Here is a 22,376-nt window from a genome sequence, read left to right as displayed (position 1 = left end):
CTTTCCACACTCAATCCTAGGCCTTCTAAAGTAACCTGTTAAAATGGCCTGGTATTACCCAGACCTAATTCCATGCTATAAGATATACACATGCACACAGACACACATATATTTGGGAGTGGGGAATGTTAACAGATTGGCAGATAAAGCTATAAGCAGTTGTTAAAATTCTCATATAATCTCATTTCAAAAGTTAAATATTAAACATGCCATTCTTTTTTTTTTTTTTTTTGAGACGGAGTCTCGCTCTGTCGCCCGGGCTGGAGTGCAGTGGCCGGATCTCAGCTCACTGCAAGCTCCGCCTCCCGGGTTCACGCCATTCTCCTGCCTCAGCCTCCTGAGTGAGTAGCTGGGACTACAGGCGCCCGCCACCATGCCCGGCTAGATTTTTTTGTATTATTAGTAGAGACGGGGTTTCACCGTGTTAGCCAGGATGGTCTCGATCTCCTGACCTTGTGATCCGCCCATCTCGGCCTCCCGAAGTGCTGGGATTACAGGCTTGAGCCACCGTGCCCGGCCAAACATGCCATTCTTAAAAGCTTTCCTTAATCAATTTCTTGGAAATTATGCAAAGTCAAACATTATAGCTCAAATATCCTTTTTAATGGCTACAGATATTCTGTGGTAGAGATGTTATGTCTTCCCCAACTCACAGTATTCTCAGATTGTTTTCCACTTTCTCCTCCTATAAATAATGCCATTAATAGACATGTATCTTTACCCACTAGTGCTTTTATTTCTATGGGCTTCAAACCCCATACAATTATGGGGAGTTGCTGGGTTGAAGGGTGTATTTTTCATTTTGATAGATAATATCACACTGCCTTTCACAACAGGCTGTAACAATTTGGATTTACTCTTCTGTTTTTTTTTTGAGACAGGGTCTCGCTCTGTCACCTAGGCTGAAGTGCAGTGAAGTGACCATAACTCACTGCTGCCTCAACCTTCCAGGCTCCAGTGATCCTCACACTTCACCCTCTGGAGTAGCTGAAACTGTAAGGTGCATGCCACCACACCTGGTTAATTTTTTTGCGCCAGCTAATTTTTAATTTTTGGTAGAGACAGGATATTGTTATGCTGCCCAAATGCTCTTGAACTCCTAGGTTCAGGAGATCCTCCTCCCTCAACCTCCCAATGTGGTTAGGATTACAGGCGTGAACTACCATGCCTGGCCTCGATTTAGGAGTAAATCCTTCCATGAGGATTTTTTTTTTTTTTTTTTTTTTTTTTTTTTTTTTTTGAGACAAGAGTCTCACTCACTCTGCTGCCCAGGCTGAAGTGCAGTGGTGCAATCTCAGCTCACTGCAACCTCCACCTTCTGGGTTCAAGCAATTCTCCCGCCTCAGCCTCCGGAGTAGTTGGGATTATAGGCACAAGCCACACTCCTGGGTACTTTTTTGTATTTTTAGTAGAGATGGAGTTTTGCCATGTTGGTTTTGAGCTCCTGGCCTAAAATGATCCACCTGTCTCGGCCTCCCAAAGAGCTGGGATTACAGGCGTGAGCCACTGCGCCTGGCCCTTCTATAAGGATTTACTCTTCTATGTACTGTCAAGCTCCACTCTTTGCCTATTTTTCTTTCGGCCTATTGTCTTCTTGTTAGCTTTTAGGAGTTCTCGTCAAACAACAAACAATCTTTTATCTGTCATTATGTAAACAGATTTAAATTAAGTATTTTTTATTTTGACTGTTTATGGCATTTCTTGTATACAATAGAAGTTTGTTTTTTTTTTGAGACAGAGTCTCACTTTGTCACCCAAGCTGTGGTACAGTGGCAAGATCATGGCTCACAGCAGCCTCAACCTCCGGGGCTCAAGTGATCGTTTCAGCTCAGCCCCCTGAGAAGCTGGGACTACAAACGTGCACGTTACCATGCCCAGCTACTTTTTGTACTTTTTGTGGAAAGTAGGGTATCGTTATGTTGCCCAGGCTGGTCTTGAACTCCTGAGCTCAAGTGATCCTCCCACTTCAGCCTCCCAAAGTGCTGGGATTGCTGGCATGAGCCACCACACCCAACCTCTATCTTTTCTATAAGACACTTACTTAGAAGTTGTATTTTTAAATAGATTCTGTATCCAAAGACTGCCAACATTATCTTTTTGTCCATATGTTCTTGCTCTTCCCAGTAGTATGTGTTAGGATTCTATTTTTTATTTGTCCCCATTTTCCCCAGAGCTTTTATTATCATGAATACACAGATTCTAAATTGTACTCTTCTACCTTGACGAATGTCTTCTGAAGCCAAACCACTAATCTCTGGCTTAAACAACTTACACCTGTTACCTATCACCTACAGAGCAAGACTTAGGTGTTAACTACCTCAAATGAAAGCTTTCTTGTATCTCCCTTCCTCAGAATTACATTTTTTCACATTTGTCACCCGTGTACCCAACAGAGACTTCTACAACGTAGATCTACAACAAGGATGGAACATCTTATTTTTCTATCTTTCTTTGTTAGACTCTATGTTTCTTTCTAGAGGGAAGAGACTAATTCTTATTTTTGCCACCCCAACCCCCAGCACTAAGTACAGTGGTAGGATCTCAATACATGTTCAATGTATGGATGCTTACGTGTTACTGAACAAACAAAATATAAGCCATAACTCTTATTAGGATTCACTCATATATGCTAGTTAAAACATATTAGGCTGGGCGCGGTGGCTCATGCCTATAATCCCAGCACTTTGGGAGGCCGAGGCGGGCGGATCATGAGGTCAGGAGATCGACACCATCCTGGCGAACACGGTGAAACCCCGTCTCTACTAAAAACACAAAAAAATTAGCCGGGCGTGGTGGCGGGCGCCTGTAGTCCCAGCTTCTAGGGAGGCTGAGGCAGGAGAATGGCGTGAACCCGGGAGGCGGAGGAGCTTGCAGTGAGCAGAGATCACGCCACTGCACTCCAGCCTGGATGACAGAGCGAGACTCCATCTCAACAAAAAAAACAAAACAAAACAAAACAAAACAAAATTAAAGGCTTTTTTTTTTTTTTTTTTTTGGAGACAAGAGTCTCGTTCTATCCTCCAGGCTGGAGTGTAGTGGCACGATCTTGGCTCACTGCAATCTCCACCTCCTGGGTTCATGCAATTCTCATGCCTCAGCCTCCCGTGTAGCTGGGATTACAGGCATGAGCCACCATGCTCAGCTAATTTTTGTACTTTTAGTAGAGATGGGTTTCACCATGTTGACCAGGCTGGTCTCGAACTCCTGACCTCAGGTGATCTACTGGTCTTGGCCTCTCAATGTGCTGGGACTATAGGCGTGAGCCACCAAGCCCGGCCGATACTAAAGGCTGTTAACTTAAAAGAGATAGGGTCTTGGCTCTATCGCTCAGGCTGGAGTGCAGTGGCATTACTACAGATCACTGTAGCCTGGAACTCCTGGGCTCAAGAGATCCTCCTGTCTCAGTCTCCCAAAGTGCCAGATTACAGGCGAGAGCCAGTATGCCAGGCCACTTTTAACCTTTTAATGCTTGAGTTTGTTTTGGGCCACAAATATCACAATTTGCTCACATTTGCTTGAGCCACTCAGTACTTTTAAGGTTAAGAAGCTTGGGGAGTATCAGGCGCTGATTACATAAAATGGGTACTACTTTCTAATCCTTTGAATTATTTGTCATTGATCTATACTAGTTGTATACATTTATGGGGTGTGTGTGATATTTTGATACATGTATGCAATGTGTAATGATCCAATCAGGGTAGTTGGAATATTCATTACTTCAAACATTTGTATTTTGTGTTGGGAACATTACAATTCTACTCTTCTAGCTATTTTTGAAATAAACGATAAGCTATTGTTAACTATCAGTTCCCTACTATACTATGTAATACTAGAACTTATTCCTCCTAACTGTATTTTTGTGCCCATTAACCTACTTCTCTTCATCCTTCTGAATTTACAAACTTACTAAAATTCCACTTCAAATACCAATTCTGTTTATCTCATTATACTTTATGACATCCAATCTATATTTTTAAATGTCATTCTCTTCATAGTATTTCTATAAGCACACCGAATTTAACTTGAAGCATTTCCAACATTTTCCTGCCCTTAAAGGCAACAAATATTGATCAAAATAAAAAATTATACATTTCTTGATATTTACCAATTATTATCTTAATGTATTAACTTTTCCCTTAAAGTTTGTTCCTTACTCTATCTTTCTCATTTCTTAAGATCGAAATATCCAAACTTTGCCTGTAAAAACCATTTAATCTAACCTACAGCCAATGCATCAATCTAATTCATGACATCTTCAAAATTTCCTAGGTCTTAAGTAATACAAATGGTTGAGAATCCATTACAACAAGCAGCATCTACCTGGTTAAAAAATTATTCCTTAAATTACTTCAGGACCTTTTTATCCTCAAAAATATAGCTCTTCTAAGAGTCCCACACATAATACATAATATTCAATTTTGCTTAATTTAACCAAAATGTCAACATACATTTATCTACAATTACATGCATACATACACTCTAAACTCTTTCTCCAAACAAAATCTTACAATAACCTGCTATATTTGACACTAAAACGTCATCTGAAGGAGCAGACTGAAAACTACTAGACTATAGATGAGTAAGAAACCAAAATTCCAGTTTTTGTCTTATTCCCATAGGAAAATATCTACAAATTACATTATTTTTTTTTTCTGCCTATGCTAAGGTTAAATAGTGACGCACAAGATTTTAATACTCTGATTTATATATAATGAAATCCCAGTCAACAGTACTATTCTCAGTTTATATTCGAATCAAAATTTCACATACCTGGTCAGCTAACATAAGTACAGTTTTCATTGTGAACCTTCTTGAACAGAAATTGAAGAGGTCTTCGAGGCTAGGTCCCAGAAGATCCATGACTAGTACATTGTAGTCTTTTTCCTGACCATACCACCTAACGAAACAAAAGGAGAAGAGAGGGTATTACAAAAAGTTATCACTTAATATCATCAACCCTAAGAATAAGATAGTTTCCTTTCTCTGACTAGGTATTATTTAAGGCGACTGTTCCCCTACTCGGGAGACGAACTCACTAATTAACTACAAGGCCCAAGACAAAACAAGGGTAATGAGACTTTTTTTTCCCTGTCATGCAACTCTTCTCCTATATAGATAGGACATGCATAGTAGCCTTAAAATCTCCTGTTACCAGGGCAGCTGGATTTTATACCCACTGGCCACTGATTCCTGTGGCCTTTAGCAAATTCCTTAATCTCACCTGAATTTACTTTGTAACAGAAGAAATGAAGATGACTCTATCAGTCATTCCAAAATGTTTCAGAAAGCAAAGATTCCTTTTATCTGAACTCCAATCCCAGTTCCCACCAAACTGCATTTAATCAATAACTACTTGTCCTTATTAAAAAGGGAGTCATATTTTTGCTTAGTTTCAGATCACAGAAAATAACCTGTATAACAAAGTAATGACATTTATTTGCTTTTAACTGGAATCATGTTTTAATTATCCTGGGCTGTATTACTGTATACAATGTGTCCCTAATAACTCAAGAAGTATCAATTGCCAATTTCATTTATCCCAAGGACTGCAATCCTTTTATTATAAATCACTGCAATAAATTATTTCAAATTTTGATACCCATGATTCTGGTAAGAGTACTTTCCTTAAAAGAAGCACTATCGGCCGGGCGCGGTGGCTCAAGCCTGTAATCCCAGTACTTTGGGAGGCCGAGACGGGCGGATCACGAGGTCAGGAGATCGAGACCATCCTGGCTAACACGGTGAAACCCCGTCTCTACTAAAAAATACAAAAAAAACTAGCCGGGCGAGGTGGCGGGCGCCTGTAGTCCCAGCTACTCGGGAGGCTGAGGCAGGAGAATGGCGTGAACCCGGGAGGCGGAGCTTGCCGTGAGCTGAGATCCGGCCACTGCACTCCAGCCTGGGCGACAGAGTGAGACTCCGTCTCAAAAAAAAAAAAAAGAAAAAGAAAAAAAAAGAGAAGCACTATCATTTTTCTTTCAAACTTTTCTAGATATCAAATTCTGCTAGGAAAATTGGGTAATACTTAAAATTTTGTTTAAAAAGTTATTTTAAAGCTTAAACTGGAGTCATTTTTTTGTTAACTCTGAAAAGAACCAACACCAAAATTTACCATATCTGGAAAGCTTATGTTTTAAAAATATTCAAAAGGGGAGAACAGGCTTTTCTTTCTTTTCCTTCCTTCCTCCTTATTTATCTATTTATTTATTTATTCATTTATTTTTAGACAGGGTCTCGCTCTGTTGCCAGGCTGGGGTGCAGTGGCGCAATCACTCACTGCAGCCTTTGACCTTCTGATCTCAAGCAATCCTCCTATTTCAGCTTCCCAAGTAGCTGGGACGATAGACGTGTCATCATGCCCAGCTAAATTTTTAAAACGTTTTTGGTAGAGGCAGGGTCTTTTAAATTTCATGTAAAGGCAGAGTCTCCCTATGTTGCCCAGGCTAGTCTCTAACTTCTGGGCTCAAGAGATCCTCCTGCCTCAGCCTCCCAAAGCACTGATATTACAGGTTGAACCACTGTACCTCACCAGCTTTTTAAATAAACTAAAATCTGTGTCAAAATTATAACAAGTATCAGTCAAGTAGGAAACTGTTTAGTGCCATTTCTTGCTTTGCTGATAAATGCCAATGATTCAAGAAAATCAATATTATAACTAGAGTATGAGGATTTAATCTTTTAATAATATTTTTCTAGAAAATGCAATGATAACTATACAGATGTGCTACTCTTGTGTTTCTTCTTTAAGAAAATAGTCTATTCTAACTAGTGGTCCTGGGCACCCATTAACCCTTGATGGCATCTACCAAAACTACAGAAATTTCAGGCTTAGCATCTGAGAAAGGGCAGAGGGGAAGCTTCAAATCAGATAGCTTTAATTTCAGACCTATTCAGCTAGGTCTCATAGTCAGGTATAATAAATATGCTCCCTGGAATCTTATGTTGAGAGTAAGAGATCCTAAGAGGATTATAAGCCAAAAAGTTCAGTTCCTTCCTACGACTTTTGTTTCAATTGTTCTTGAGAACTACTTCCCAAACCTGACACGTGGATAACTGTCAAGCACACAAAAATCAAATCCATTTCCACATCCTCTTTGCAGAAAAAGATAATCCAGTAAGGGAAGAGTGTCTGCTTAACATTCTAGAGGTCTTGCCCACTAGCTAGGAAACAAATGTGTCAACGTGATAGCAAAAGAGCCAGTTTTTTTTTTTTTTTTTTTTTTTTTTGAGAGTCTCTCGCTCTGTCCCCCAGGCTGGAGTGCAGTGGTGCGATCTTGGCTCACTGCAACCTCTGCCTCCCAAGCAGCTGGGATTATAGGCACCTGCCACCACACCCAGCTATTTTTTGTATTTTTAGTAGAGATAGGGTTTCACATTGTTGGCCAGGCTGGTCTTGAATTCCTGACCCCAGGTGATCCACCTCTCGGCCTCCCAAAGTGCTGGGATTACAGGTGTGAGCCACTGCACCCAGCCAGAAGAGACAGTTTTGTCCATATTGCTTAAAACAGTGTCCTAAAGCTGCTGTTATTTTCCCTCTTCCACTCTTTATTCTCCCTATGGGAATTCAACACCTTTCACATTCGCTGAAAACATTTACTTGAAAGAAGCTCACAGTGATGCTCTGGGTAACACATAAGTAACAGTATTAAAAGGTAAGTGATAAAGCAAATAAGCTGTGTTCTCCTTTCTCTTTTCCTCATTTTATTTTCTTCTGTTATTTTCCCTCTTCCTTTTTATGTGATAGGCAAATCTGGACTAGAGAGCTGTCACAGACCTACCATTATAAACATTCAACACTTGTTTAATATAAATCTAAATTTATCTAGGCTTTTAAGAAAAAGAGAACACCAAATCCAGAAAGAGCTAAGGAAGTAAAAAGGCACAAAAAGTCAAATTGGCAAAAGGGAAGGCATAAATCAACTCTTATTTATAAGACCACGTCTCAGCTCTAGACAGGTTTCCACTGATGGCTCAGATGTAAAACTACAAAAAATAAGCAAATGTTATAACCATCCATCTAAGCCCAAACACAAACCTGTAATGTAAAAGGCACAAATTCAGACTTTATATTTTCATGCAATTAACATGATTTCATAAAGAAATCATCTGCAAAGTAAGCCTCTAACAAAATCACCTGCATGTAAGCCTCTGACTCCCTTAATAATTAGAAACTGGGAAGAATTAGATGAATTGAGAAGCACACTTAAAACACACACACATTATTGCGCACTCTTAACCCTTGCTTAAATTTATGAACACAAGACATATTCACTATTCTCAAAGTCAGGAGGATTAAATACTTCACTGAAAATAGCTAAAAAAAAAAATAAGCATTTCAAAGGCATTTTTCCTTGTGGAGCAACCATGCAGTTCTAAAACAACTAGGACTTTCTTTTCTATGGACTGGTACTATAACTCCTTAAAGCTAAGAGACAGGTGTTTGCATCTTTCACACTTCCTTTGGTCTCAAGGAATATATAACTTAATTCTCTAAAGCTAGCACGTCACACCCTCCATCTGTGCTTTTCCATCTGGACTAACTCATTCAGACATTATCACACACAGATTCAGAATAAGAAGTGGTGTTCTGCGTATTCCAATCTTACTTATTCTTAGTTTCTACCTTCACCTCCATGCTTCCTACGTCTATTCTGAGAGCTTTTCTCTACCTTCAATCCCAACCTTAAAACCCAGATGCCAAAGAAACCTTCCTTATGTCACAATCCCACATTGGTCTCCTATTTCCTAGAATCCCCAAAGCCATTAACTATTGCTTGTATCCACAGTCTTAACCCCTTGACAATATTCATCTACTGTTACTTTGGTGTTTGTCTCTATACCTGGTAGGATAGAGCTTACAGCTTTATTTTTATTTGAATAGTCTTTTCACAGAACCTGAGTAATGAAAAAGCACTAACCTGATTCTCTGAGGCCATTTAAGTTTATAGTCTCAAACACCAACACAAAAACCTTACTCTTATTCTCTACTTTCTAGGCCTTCAAACTAGAAACCACAGGTCTTACCTTTAGACATTTTTAAGTACAAGATGTGCTGCTACTAAGTGTACAGTGGTAAAGTTATGTGCATATTGCAGGTACTCAGGTATTTATGAGACTAAAAAAAGTACTCCAATTGATTTGGACTTTATTCTTCCTAATAGTCACAAAACATTTTTAAAAAATCAAGTAATTTAATGGGTGAAAGTAAAAATAATAATAATTTTAAAAAGACAAAATGTTCAGCGATCTCATTTTCCATTTGTTTCAAATCTATACCTTTAGACTTCAGTGTTACCTAAAAGTAGGCTGAAGAATGAGTTCATAATTTATACAACCATCATTACTTACTTACAGCATAATAAAAGTATCTAAGGTCTGAAGATGATGCCAAGAGAAGACAAGGTCTATCTCTCTGCTCTTATGTTCTTTCCTCTAAATGCATATCCAAATTAAATCCAATTTAAAAATTAAGACATACACAAAAAGCACAAATGTAAGACAATACATGCAAAAGTCAATGAGGCTGACAAAAAATGCTAACACAATTCACACAAAAGATCAGTGAGAACTAAATCTTTCTAAAGATGTTTTAGGAAAATAGTCTGCTACCAGTCAGATCCTGAAGGATTAACAGTGTTTTGATAAACAAGGCAGAAGAGGGCTTACCAGGCAGGGGCAAATCATTTTGGAGCATGGGCTGTCATAAAGGGAAGAGTCAAGGTGGCAGATACATAGGAGCTGTAGTATAGGTTCTTCAGTGCAAGGCTTATGAGCTTTACATGCTGTAAATAACTGGGAGAACTATTACTACAGTTTGTGGCTGAGATGTAATTAAAAATCAGTATTTATTAGCCTTGGCATCAGTATACAATATGGAAATGGAGGAGTAGGGGAAGGAATGACAATGACATGGTTACCAGTTAGGAAGTGTTATACTATAGCCGGAGATTTCAAGCTAGGGGTTTACTTCTTCTGAAAAATCTCTTCATGAAAATGGGAGTATTTGAGGAAAAAAAATACATATTTTTCATATAAAAATATTTAAGTATTACTATGAAACCTAGAATATTCCAGAATAAATTAGTGTGATTATTGTAATATGCACTTTAAAGTACCCAAATATATGTTAGTTCCATCACCATGACTAGGACAAAAATAACAGTAAAAAAAAAATTTAATCTTCCCCTTCAGACTATCAACTTAATTAGGGGTAGTCATTATATCTGTCTTGTTCACAATCCTGTATTCCCAGCATACACAAGAAATGCTCAAAACATTTGCTGAGTAAAATAATGAAAACTCACATTAGAAGCTGTAACAGTCTAGGGAATGCCTGATTTGGCAGATAAGGAAAACAAAACAAGAAATGCAGAAACACTCCCTGCACTTAAAGTGAAGTCATCAGGAAGCATCTATTTATCCCTAATTCAAATAAGCCAATTATAGAAGTAAAAAGTCATTTTCCAATCTTTCGGTTATTAATGTCAGAGTCTTCAGTGAACAATTAAAAAGTATCAACACTGAATCAGAGCTATAATATATCCAATTTTAATAGCACCTACAAGATATCCTGAAGATACTGTCTCTCAAACTTAGTCACTTGTCAGCCCATCATCATCCAACCTTTATGCTCCTTTTTATGGGAGCAGAAAAGGAATTTGGCCTAGCAAGATCTTGCTGAACTGTAAGAACTAGCTCAAATTGTCTCTTTAGGATACTATTGCTAACAGTTCCAGCTACTTAGGCCAAGGGCGGTGGCTCACGCCTGTAATCCTAGCACTTTGGGAAGCTGAGGCCGGCAGATCATGAGGTCAGGAGTTCGTGACCAGTCTGACCAATATGGTGAAACCCGATTTCTACTAAAAATACAAAAATTAACCGGGCATGGTGGTGGGCACCTATAGTACCAGCTACTCAGGAGACTGAGACAGGAGAATTGCTTGAACCCAGGCAGCAGAGGTTGCCATGAACTGAGATCTCACCATTGCACTCCAGCCTGAATGACAAAGCAAGACTCCGTTTTAAAAAAAGAAAAAACCAACAAACCAAAAAAAAAAAAAAAAAAAAACAGTTCCAGCTACTCTGTTCCCTTTTCTCTAAAATCCTTTTATTTTTCCTATACACTCATATTTGTGTATGCCATTCTTAACAGCTATTTGCCATTCATTATATACAGATACATTCTCAAAACCACAGATACTTCTTCTCACCATACATCTCTTTTCAGAATAATGTTTTAAATGCATAAAATACAAGGCATTATAAAGAAAATAAATTATATCGAAATTGAACTAGCATAAAATTACTTCTAAAAAATCAATTTTGGGGCCAGGCACGGTGGCTCATGCCTGTAATCCCAGCACTTTGGGAGGCCAAGGCGGGTGGATCACCTGAGGTCGGGAATTCGAGACCAGCCTGACAAACATGGAGAAATCCTATCTCTAATAAAAATACAAAATTAGCATTCCTGTAATCCAGCAACTTGGAAGGCTGAGGCAGGAGAATCGCTTGAACCCGGGAGGCGGAGGCTGCAGTGAGCCAAGATCACACCATTGCACTCCAGCCTGGGCAACAAGAACAAAACTCTGTCTCAAAAAAAAAAAAAAAAAAAAAAAAAAACCGAAAAGAAAAAGAAAATCAATTTTGGGCCAGGTTCAGTGGCTCAAGCCTGTAATCCCAGCACTCTGGGAGGCCAAGGTGGGAGGATCACTTGAGGTCAGGAGCTCAAGACCAGCCTAGCCAACATGGCAAAACCCTGTCTCTACTTTAAAAAAAAAAAAAAAATTAGCCACACATGCTGGCAGGGGCCTGTAATCCCAGCTACTCAGGAGGCAGAGATTGCAGATTGCAGTGAGCCGAACTTGCACCACTGCACTCCAGTTTGGGCAACATAGCAAGACCCCATCTCAAAAAAACAAAAAAAAGCAATTTGGGATATAGTAATATACACGCTCTCATTATTATTATTTTTTGAGACAGGATCTCGCTGTGTCACCCAGGCTGGAGTACAATGGTGTGATCTTGCTTCACTACGATCTCTGCCTCCCAGGTTCAAGAGATTCTCATGCCGCATCCACCTGCTGGGATTACAGGCATATGCCACCACTCCTGGCTGATTTTTGTATTTTTAGTAGAGACAGGGTTTCACCATGTTGGCCAGGCTAATCTCGAACTACTGGTCTCATGTGATCTGCCCACCTTGGCCTTCTAAAATGCTGGAATTACTGGTGTTAGCCACGGTGCCCAGCCCCACACTCTCCTTATTAATGCATTAAATATAGGAGCAGGTCTAACAAATGCTCTAATTTTGATGTAGTAATGAATTGTAAACCATATTTTAAGATACCTGCAACAATAATGTGATATAACAATATCTGTGATTTCAGCCGGGCGCGGTGGCTCACGCTGAGATCATGCCATTGCACTCCAGCCTGGACGACAGAGCGAGACAGTCTCAAAAAAAAAAAAAAATCTGCGATTTCTAGCTGGATGCAGTGGCTCACACCTGTAATTGCAGCACTTTGGGAGGCTGAGGCAGATGGATCACCTGAGGTCAGGAGTTTGAGACCAGTCTGGCCAACATGGTGAAACCCCATCTCTATTAAAAATGTAAATATTAGCCGGGCATGGCGGTGGGCACCTATAATCCCAGCTACTTGGGAGACTAAGGAGAATCACTTGAACCTGGGAGGGGGGAGTTGCAGCGAGCCAAGATCATGCCATTGCACTCCAGCCTGGGCGATAAGAGCAAAACTCCGTCCACCCCCACCCCAAAATCAGTGATTTATATTGGTGACAAAGTCAAAGGTTCTGCTAAAACTCATGAGGTTTCCTACTTACACTTAAAATCAAAAAGAAATACTAGATTTGAGTGAGAGGCTCATGAAAATAAAAATGTAAATTTCCTTACCTGTCTAAATACATAGATCTCATGGGGGGTGGATATGGTTATGAACCAGGTTAAGAGCCCCTGTTCCAAACCAACTTTTGAGATAAATAGCCCATAGAATAAGATCTAATATTTGAAAATCATGTATGTTTTGCTCAGCAATAACGTAGGCAACTAAGAAGATTTGTTTTCTCTCTTCTTGCCGCCTTGTTACTACTAATCCTTTGCTTACAACATTACCCCTAAGATGCTTGAATTATGGTACATTTTCATATTCTCCACCTTTGTTCCTTGCCCTTTGCCTTCAAAGTTATGTAGATGTTCCTTAACTCCAAAAATTATAAAAACACAAAACAAAAAACTTTATCACTGTTCAGTATCAAAGCTACTATTCACTTACCCATTCAATATTTAGAGTAGCTAACTAGACAAAACTAAATAATTGCTGCTTTTGTGGCTTATAGTGGGGAAGGGGGATAAATACCATGATGAAGGAGAGAAGAGTGCTATTGTGGGGGCACAAATTATGGGGATCCAATCTATTTTTTTAAGGGAGGCATCAGGGAAAGTTTCTCTGAAGAAGTAAGGTTGATTCTTAAAGGATAGATAGAAGAGAGCCAGGTAAAGGGGAGGATTGGCATCAGGCTGAAGTCTGGTGCTCACAAAAAACTAAGTGACATTTTAGGTTGGTACAGTGTGTAAGATGACCTTATTTTCTTCTTCAGGTAATTTTTTGAAAACCTGGTTTATATTTGCATCTTACTCTTATTTTTTCTTGGTTCCCATTAACATAGTTATTTTCCCCATAATACCCAAAGTGTTATTTCAAAGATCACAAATAACTGAGCTAGGATGTAGTTGCAAAAAAAAAAAAAAAAAAAATTCACAAATGACCTAACTTTTGTCAGCTCTTGTCATCACTGCTCCAACATTGATAGTGATGGTATTGAGGGCCAGCATGTGGAGAACTGGAAGGTCCAGGGAGGTACCAATGTTAAAATACACTTTTTCACCGGGAAGTGGAAAATGTACTTATAGTCTTCATAATACAAATTACAAAAGCTTGATCAAAAGTTTTCTAATAGGCAAATATATAAAAGTAGATTAGTAGTTGCCTAGGGCTGACGGGAAATGGAGTGACTGACAATGGGTTCAAGATTTCTTTTTGGGATGAGGAAAATATTCTAAATTTGAATTATAGTAGTGGTTGTACAACTTTGTACATATACTAAGAAACAAACTGTACACCCTAAATAGGTTAATTTTTTTTTTTTTTTTTGAGACGGAGGCTCGCTCTGTCGCCCAAACTGGAGTGCAGTGGCCGGATCTCAGCTCACTGCAAGCTCCGCCTTTCAGGTTCACGCCATTCTCCTGCCTCAGCCTCCCGAGTAGCTGGGACTATAGGTGCCCGCCACCTCGCCCGGCTAGTTTTTTGTATTTTTTTAGTAGAGACGGGGTTTCACCGGGTTAGCCAGGATCGAGCCAGATCTCGATCTCCTGACCTCGTGATCCGCCTGTCTCGGCCTCCCAAAGTGCTGGGATTACAGGCTTGAGCCACCGCATCCAGCTAGGTTAACCTTTATGTGGGTAAATTATATCAATAAAGCTGTTGAAGAACTGGTAAATGACAAGTGCAATATAAAGGCGACCATAAATACAAAATACAGGAAGAAGCAATTTATTTACAAGATAAAAAAAGAAGGCTTCTGGTCGGGCATGGTGGCTCAGGCCTGTAATCCCAGCACTTTGGGAGGCCAAGGCAGGCAGATCACAAGGTCAAGAGATTGAGACCATCCTGGCCAACACGGTGAAATCCCGTCTCTGCTAAAAATACAAAAATTAGCTGGGCATGGTGGCGTGCGCCTGTAGTCCCAGCTACTCTCTGGAGGCTGAGGCAGGGGAATTACTTTAACCTGGGAGGTGGGGGTTGCAGTGAGCTGAGATGGTGCCATTGCACTCCAGCCTGGCCAGACAGCGAGACTCTGACTCAAAAAAAAAAAAAAAAGAAGGTGGCTTCCTAGAAATGTTAGCACCGGGGCTAAATTTTGAAAGATGTCTGTATTATTGTATTAGCTTATTAAATATTCTCCTAGTTCCAGTTACCCCTCTACGGTTTTACTGTGTCATTGCTCTGTTATAAAAACTAAAGGAGCCATGCGATAGCTCACATATGTAATCCCAACACTTTGGGAGGTCAAGGTGGGAGGATCACTGGAGCTCAGGAGCCTGGAGATTAGCCTAGGCCAAAGACAGACCCGACCCCGGTCTCTCTATAAAAAACAAAAAATTAGCCAGGGGTGGTGGCGTGTGCCTGTAGTCCGCAGGAGGCTGAGGCAGGAGGATCACTTGAGCCTAGGAGGTTAAGGCTAGCCACTGCACTCCATCCTGGGTGACAGTGAGACCATGTCTCCCCCCGCCCAAAAAAAAAGGCCCTTTACCTACAAAAAAAGCAAGAGTTTCATACATTAAAAAATTCCTAAATATGGCCTCTGCTTATCCTTTCAATTCTATATACTTACTCCCTCTTCAGATTATCCTCAGACCCTACCATTGAGACAAGTTACTTTACTGAGCACCTGTTGTGTACAGAGCTCTAACACAGCCAAATCCCAAATCCTTTAAGTCTCATTTCTTTCCTACTTCTTGGATACAAATTATCTAAAAACTTACTTTCTTTAACTTCAACAGCCCATTATCCTGACTCTCCTCCTGCTGTATTAATTCCAAATTTCTTCTCCTGAGTCCTCACCTCTCAATTTACTTTCTCCACTATCACTTATATGCTGATCTTGCTTAGATCTAACCCCAGTCCCAATTCCCTGGCCTAGGCTCAGTTCTGTATTTGCTGCTAACTTAACTACACAAGAGTAAAACACAGGATATGCCATTCACCTTAATTTCAACATGTCCAAAGCCATTATCATCCACCATACTTGTAAAATATTAAAATTGGCACCCCTTCCTAACTCCCTAATTCAAACCTCAAATTCTTAAGGCTCAAGTGACTTACCTCCACCCCTCAAAAAGGGGTAACATGTACATTAAAAAGTTTCAGAAAAAAAAAGAAATCAAACATACTCCTACAAAATATTCCCTAATACACTGTTAAGAGACCAAATGGCTTTCTTTTTGTTTCTTTGTTTTTGCTTTGAAATGGAGTATAACTCTGTTGCCCAGACTGGAATGCACTGGCATAATCTCGGCTCACTGCAACCTCTGCCTCCGAGGTTCAGGTGATTCTCCCACCTCAGCCTCCTGAGTAGCTGGGATTACAGGCACATGCCGCCACACTCAGCTAATTTTTCTGTGTGTTTTGAGTAGAGATAGGGTTTTGCCATGTTGGGCGGGCTGGTCTTGAACTCCTGACTTCAAGTGATCTACCTGCCTCAGCCTCCCAAAGTGCTGAGATTACAGGGGTGAGCCACCATGCCCAGCCACCAAATGGTTTTTTTTGTTTGTTTGTTTTTTGAGACGGAGTTTTGCTCTCATTGCCCAGACTGGAATACAATGGCGTGATCTCGGCTCACCACAACCTCTGCCTCCTGGGTTCAAGTGATTCTCCTGCCTCAGCCTCCCAACTAGCTGGTATTACAGGCATGCACCACCACACCCGATTGATTTTGTATTTTTAGTAGATATGGGGTTTCTTCTCCATGTTGGTCAGACTGGTCTCGAACAACCAACCTCAGGTGATCCGCCCGCCTCGGCCTCCCAAAGTGCTGGGATTACAGTAGTGAGCCACCACGCCCAGCCTCAAATGGTTTTCTTTAGGGTAATTTTTGCACTGTAAGTTAGCACTTGTATTACAGATAGTGTTTTCTGTATGAAGATACTAAGAGAACAAATAACTGGATGAAGGGAACACTTCCCCCTACTTTTCATTAATTAATTTGCTTAGCAAATCCTCTTTAAATGGATAGAGCTAAGTATTTTAGATAAGAAACTGTAGATGAAAACTATACAAAAAGGCAAAACTAAATTATCTACATTAGTGGAGAAAATGAATACAAAAAGAAAACAATGAACATTCCAAAGTTTGATATAATGTTTGTTTTAAGTAGCAAATACAAAAGCAACAACACAAGGTCTGGGCTGGAAACATAACACACAGCAAAGGGGAAAATGAAAATGGAGAATAAGGGATTATTATTCTTACTACAAAAAGCAGTTGCCCGGCCAGGCGCAGTGGCTCACGCCTGTAATCTCAGAACTTTGGAAGGCTGAGGCAGGTGGATCACTTGAGGTCGGGAGTTTGAGACCAGCCTGGCCAACATGGTGAAATGCCATCTTTATTCAAAGTACAAAAATTAGCCGGGTGCAGTGGCGGGCACCTGTAATTCCAGCTACTCAGGGAGTTGAGGCAGGAGAATCGCTTGAACCCAGGAGGCAGAGGCTGCAGTGAGCCGAGATGGCGCCACTGCACTCCAAGCCTGAGGAACAGAGCGAGACTCCGTCTCTATGGAAAAACAAACAAAAAACAGTTGGCCAGCAACCAAGACAACACCATTTCCTACAACAGCCACAGCACTCAGCAAAATTCACTAAATACCCTCAACAGCTTGATACAATGAAGTGCCAAAAATCTCAGCACAGAATTTCTCAGTATGGTTCTCTGGTCTTTAGTAGAAATTCCTTGTGGTAATTATATAAAAACAAAAATAAAAACAAATAAAAAACAAAGAAACAAAAAAAACAACTCTTGGTCTCCACTCCAGAATTGGTCAAACAAAAATCTGTTGGTAGTGCAGTGTAACCTGCATTTTTTACAAACTCTATAGGTGGTAATTATTTATACACAGCTGAGGTTTGAAAAATGCTGACTTATCAGGATTCACACGAACAGAGTCTTAACGGTCCTACTGTTGCAACCAACCAAGGCAATCTCCAAATGTTTCAGAGTACTGTTTCAGGCTCATCTCAATATGCTACCCTTTTAAGTAAACATTCATGTCCTCACATAATTTGAGATTTAGACACCTTTCCTCCTAATTTTTAGGAGGAGACAAATTCACAATTATATGCCAGGCTCACAGCAGATGCTCAAAAAGAATGCAAGCCTCACAAAATCATTGTCTGTTCAATGAAGTGTGCTCAGTTGTTTTTTTTTTTATTTTTTTTTTTTTTGAGACGGAGTTTCACTCTTATAGCCCAGGCTGGAGTGCAATGGCGCAATCCCGGCTCACCGCAACCTCTGCCTCCCAGGTTCGGCGATTCTCTCGCCTCAGCCTCCCTAGTAGCTGGGATTACAGGCACGTGCCACCACGCTCAGCTAATTTTGTATTTTTAGTAGAGATGGGGTTTCTCCATGTTGGTCAGGCTGGTCTTGAACTCCCCAACTCAGGTGATCCGCCCGCCTTGGCCTCCCAAAGTGCTGGGGTTACAGGCATGAGCCACCGCGCCCGGCTGCCCAGTTTCTTACACTGTGTCTGCCACAGGGTAGGTACCCTCATGTGAATGTCAACTGAATGAAAGAAATGTTTGTTCTCTACAAGGTACTGTACAAGGTGTTGTATGTTAAATTCACCAAGACAGTCTCAAACTATCAGAGCTCTCATATGAAGAGTAGAAGCTAACAACACTCCCTTCTCTAAGAGAAATAAAAAATAATATTATGGAGGTTCAAAAATGGGAACACTCGGATTTCTGTTAAGTAGAGCTTGGTGGTAATAATTCAATCAAGGGCAAACAGCCAAACACAAAACCAAACTCAACCTAAATAAACAGTGAATGGCTGGGCACAGTGGCTCACACCTGTAATCCTAGCACTTTGGGAGGCCAAATCAGCTGGATCACTTGAGACCAGGAGTTCAAGACCAGCCTGGCCAACATGGAGAAACCCCATCTCAACTAAAAATACGAAATTAGCCGGGTGTGGTGGCGCATGCCCGTAATCCCAGCTACTCAGGAGGCTGCGGCAGGAGAATCACTTGAACCCAGGAGGCAGATGTTGCAATGAGCCGAGACTGTGCCATTGCACTCCAGCCTGGACAACAAGAGCAAAACTCCGTCTCAAAAAAAAAAAAAAAATTAAATGTATATAGTTATATAATAAAAATAGAATTTCATTATTGTACTCAGCACAATAAGAAACACAAGATACCTCTATGAGTAAGACAGTTCTCTCCCTCAAGGAGTTTCTAGAATGTATTCTTGTAGGAATGCATCTGAAACATGTGAAGAGGTAAATGGTTTCACACGTCGATTTTAGATACTTTCCAGAAATCAAACCATTTGATTACATGGGATTATAGTGTACTTTCCAGTATCATGATGCCTATTACAGGATTTCCTGAATTAACCTCCTAATTCTAGGAGAAAGTATATAAATTAAGAACACAGCCTTACAGCCTGGGCAACACAATGAGACTCTATTTCCAAAAAATAAAAATAAAAATTAGCCAAGTGTAGCGGTGTATGCCTGTAGTCTCAGCTACTTAGAAGGCTGAGATAGGACGATCACTGGAGCCCAGGAGTTCAAGGCTGCAGTAAACTATGATTGAGCCACTGTACTCCAGGCCCAGGTGGCCTAGCAAGAACCCAACTCTTTGAGAAAAAAAAAAAAAGAGAAAAGAGTACAGCCTTATTAGGTTGTAGTTCTAGGAAAAGATGGGAGTTGATGGGCGTAAGTAGCAAAGTAAAAATTATTAATTGTTATTAATTATTATATTTGGGGGATTAATAATTATTGTTACATATCAAAATCACCTGGGGAGTTTTAAAAAATCATGACACCTACATCATATCCCAATTTAATTAAATCAAAATACTTGTGGTTAGGGATTAGGTGTCTTTTTTTTTTAAGTTTGCCATTTGATTCCATTTGCAGCAAAATTTGAGAACCACTGGTAGAGTTGAAAGATGCAGCAGGACCTGTAACAAATCACCATTAGCTGCGTGACTTTAGGCAAATTAACCACTTTGACTCACATACTTTATATGAAACATCAACTTACAAGATTGGTGTAATGATTAAATTGAGACCATATGCAATGCCTGGATAATATTGGACTCTTTTTGTTGCATGCAGAGGGAAAAAAGAATGTTTAGCCACACTGAATTCAACCAATTATTCCCTTATTTCAAAAGTACTTATCAACATTACGAATAACTAAAAGGCAATTATACCTTAAAGTTAGAACAAATCATTATATCAGAGAACAAGAGGCATCTTTTGTCCTACTGATTCCATCAATTTATGTTATGCATTAAAAAACTCTTAAGGCCTTGTTGGGCTTTCAAAAACCCTTTTATAAGTAAAACCTGACTTTACAAATTATATAATTCATCCTATTAATAGGTTCAAAGCTAGACAGCATCACAGGCAGAACCCTGACTCATAATACAATGCTCTTTCCATTTCCGTTTATGTTGAGGATCGAAATGTACTCTCTTCAGCTAAACCTTTTTGTACAGCACTTCCAAAATCCCCATTAAAAGGCCGTAACATGCCCCACTGCTCACACTGACAAGAAAAAGGCAGTATTCTAGTTCTTCGAAGGACAGCAAGGTAAAGATATCAATGATCACTGAATACCATACTCACCACCATCACCTGCAACACAACCACCATCTGATAATTTTGTCAGATAAATCCTACAGTGTACCTCACGGTGATAAACAGACTATTAATCTATAGTAAAACCAACATCAAAATAATGCTTAACTGGGGACTGGGGAGAAAAATAATGCTTAGCTGTAATCCAAAAGACAGACTTAAAAAATAAGTAAATAAAACTAACACTGTCACAGATTAGAACTTACCAAGGACGAGCAGTGTGTGCATACAAAGAAAAAATCAAATAGTCCTTATCTCAATAAGGATGTAGGTTACACCAACATATGCATTTGTCAAAACTGATCTGGCAGGGTATGGTGGCTCACGCCTGTCAATCCTAGCACTTTGATAGGTCAAGGTGGGCGGATCACAAAGTCAGGAGTTCAAGACCAGCCTGGCCAATATGGTGAAACCCCGTTTCTACAAAAATAGAAAAAAGTTAGCCGGGTATGGCGGGCACCTGTAGTCCCAGCTACTCCAGAGGCTGAGCCAGGAGAATCACTTGAACCCGGGAGGCAGAGTTTGCAGTGAGCAGAGATTGTGCCACTGCACTCCAACCTGGGCAACAGAGCAAGACTCCATCTCAAAAAATAAAAATCCCACTAAAACATGCATTAGTTTATGCTATGTTAGTACTGGTCAACCGATTTTCTTTCTTCTTTTTTTTTTTTTTTTTGAGATGGAGTCTCCGTCTGTCACCCAGGCCAGAGCGCGGTGGCGTGATCTCGGCTCACAGAAACCTCCATCTCCTGGGATCAAGTGGTTCTCCTGCCTCAGCCTCCCAGGTAGCTGGGATTACAGGCACCTGCCACCATGGCCAGCTAATTTTTGTATTTTTAGTAGAGATGGGATTTCACCATGTTGGCCAGGCTGGTGTCGAACTCCTGACTTAAAGTGATCCACCCGCCTTGGCCTCCCAAAGTGCTGGGATTACAGTTGTGGCGTGAGCTACCACACCTGGCCAGTCAACCAAAATTTTAAGGCCACCTGAGATTGAAATTAGAAGCAAAAACAGTAACAAAATAAAGCATCATTTTACCTGTGGTCATACACTGAACACCAAGTTAAATGATGAAAGTTATGAAGACACTCATATAAGCTCAGAAAAACTTATGTTAAACTCAAGGACTAACTTTGTAACATGTGTTCCAAATTCTAACTTTTCACTTTACAGAATTCTTGACAGCAAAAATCCCTGGTAAACAGTGACAGATCATGAGAAAACCAAGACTTAATGATATTTTAGATACAACTTAAATATACTTTAAAACAAAATGATCCAGCCCGGTGCGGTGGCTCACACCTGTAATCCCTGCACTTTGGGAGGCCGAGGCAGGTGGATCACTTGAGGTCAGGAGTTCGAGACCAGCCTGGCCAATACGGTGCAACTTCATCTCTACTAAAAATACAAAAAAAATTAGTCAGGCATGGTGGTATATGCCTGTAGTCCTAGCTACTCAGGAGGCTGAGGCAGAAGAATCACTTGAACCTGGGAAGTGGAGGTTGTAGTAAGCCAAGATCCCACCATTGCACTCCAGTCTGGGCAACGGAGCAAGACTCGGTCTCAAAAAAATAAAAGATCTAGCTCCAGAAATGACTAAAGCCAAGGGTCCTTGATCCCTGGGACACTGATCGGTATCCAGTATAGAAGCAAAGTGAAACTTCATCTGTATTTGCAGCCACTCCCCAATGCTGGCATTACCGCCTGAGCTCCGCCTCCTGTCAGATCAACAGCAGAATTAGATTCTCATAGGAGTGCAAACCCTGCTGTGAACTGCAGGGATCTAGGTTGTGCATTCCTTATGAGAATCTAATGCCTGATGATCTGTTACTGTCTCCCATGACTCCCAGATGGAACCATTTAGTTGCAGGAAAGCAAGCCCAGGGCTCCCATTGATTCTACATTAAGGTGAGTTGTATAATTATTTCATT

At 40.4% G+C, this 22,376-nt stretch overlaps 1 protein-coding gene across 9 annotated transcripts in view; it reads right to left on the bottom strand.

Moving 5' to 3' along the window:
* The window catches only part of CSNK1A1 (casein kinase 1 alpha 1), a 58,140-nt gene that overhangs the window by 26,595 nt on the left and 9,169 nt on the right, over positions 1-22,376 (bottom strand). For all 9 annotated transcript variants that reach the window (XM_010386862.2, XM_010386866.2, XM_010386867.2 and 6 more), the window contains exon 3: positions 4,771-4,897. In XM_010386862.2, the coding sequence (XP_010385164.1) occupies positions 4,771-4,897 (127 nt within the window). The remainder of the gene's footprint in view (positions 1-4,770; positions 4,898-22,376) is intronic.

This window comes from Rhinopithecus roxellana, chromosome 3, assembly GCF_007565055.1.
Source record: "Rhinopithecus roxellana isolate Shanxi Qingling chromosome 3, ASM756505v1, whole genome shotgun sequence".
Classification (NCBI taxonomy): domain Eukaryota; kingdom Metazoa; phylum Chordata; class Mammalia; order Primates; family Cercopithecidae; genus Rhinopithecus; species Rhinopithecus roxellana.
This window is presented reverse-complemented; position numbering and strand designations above follow the sequence as displayed.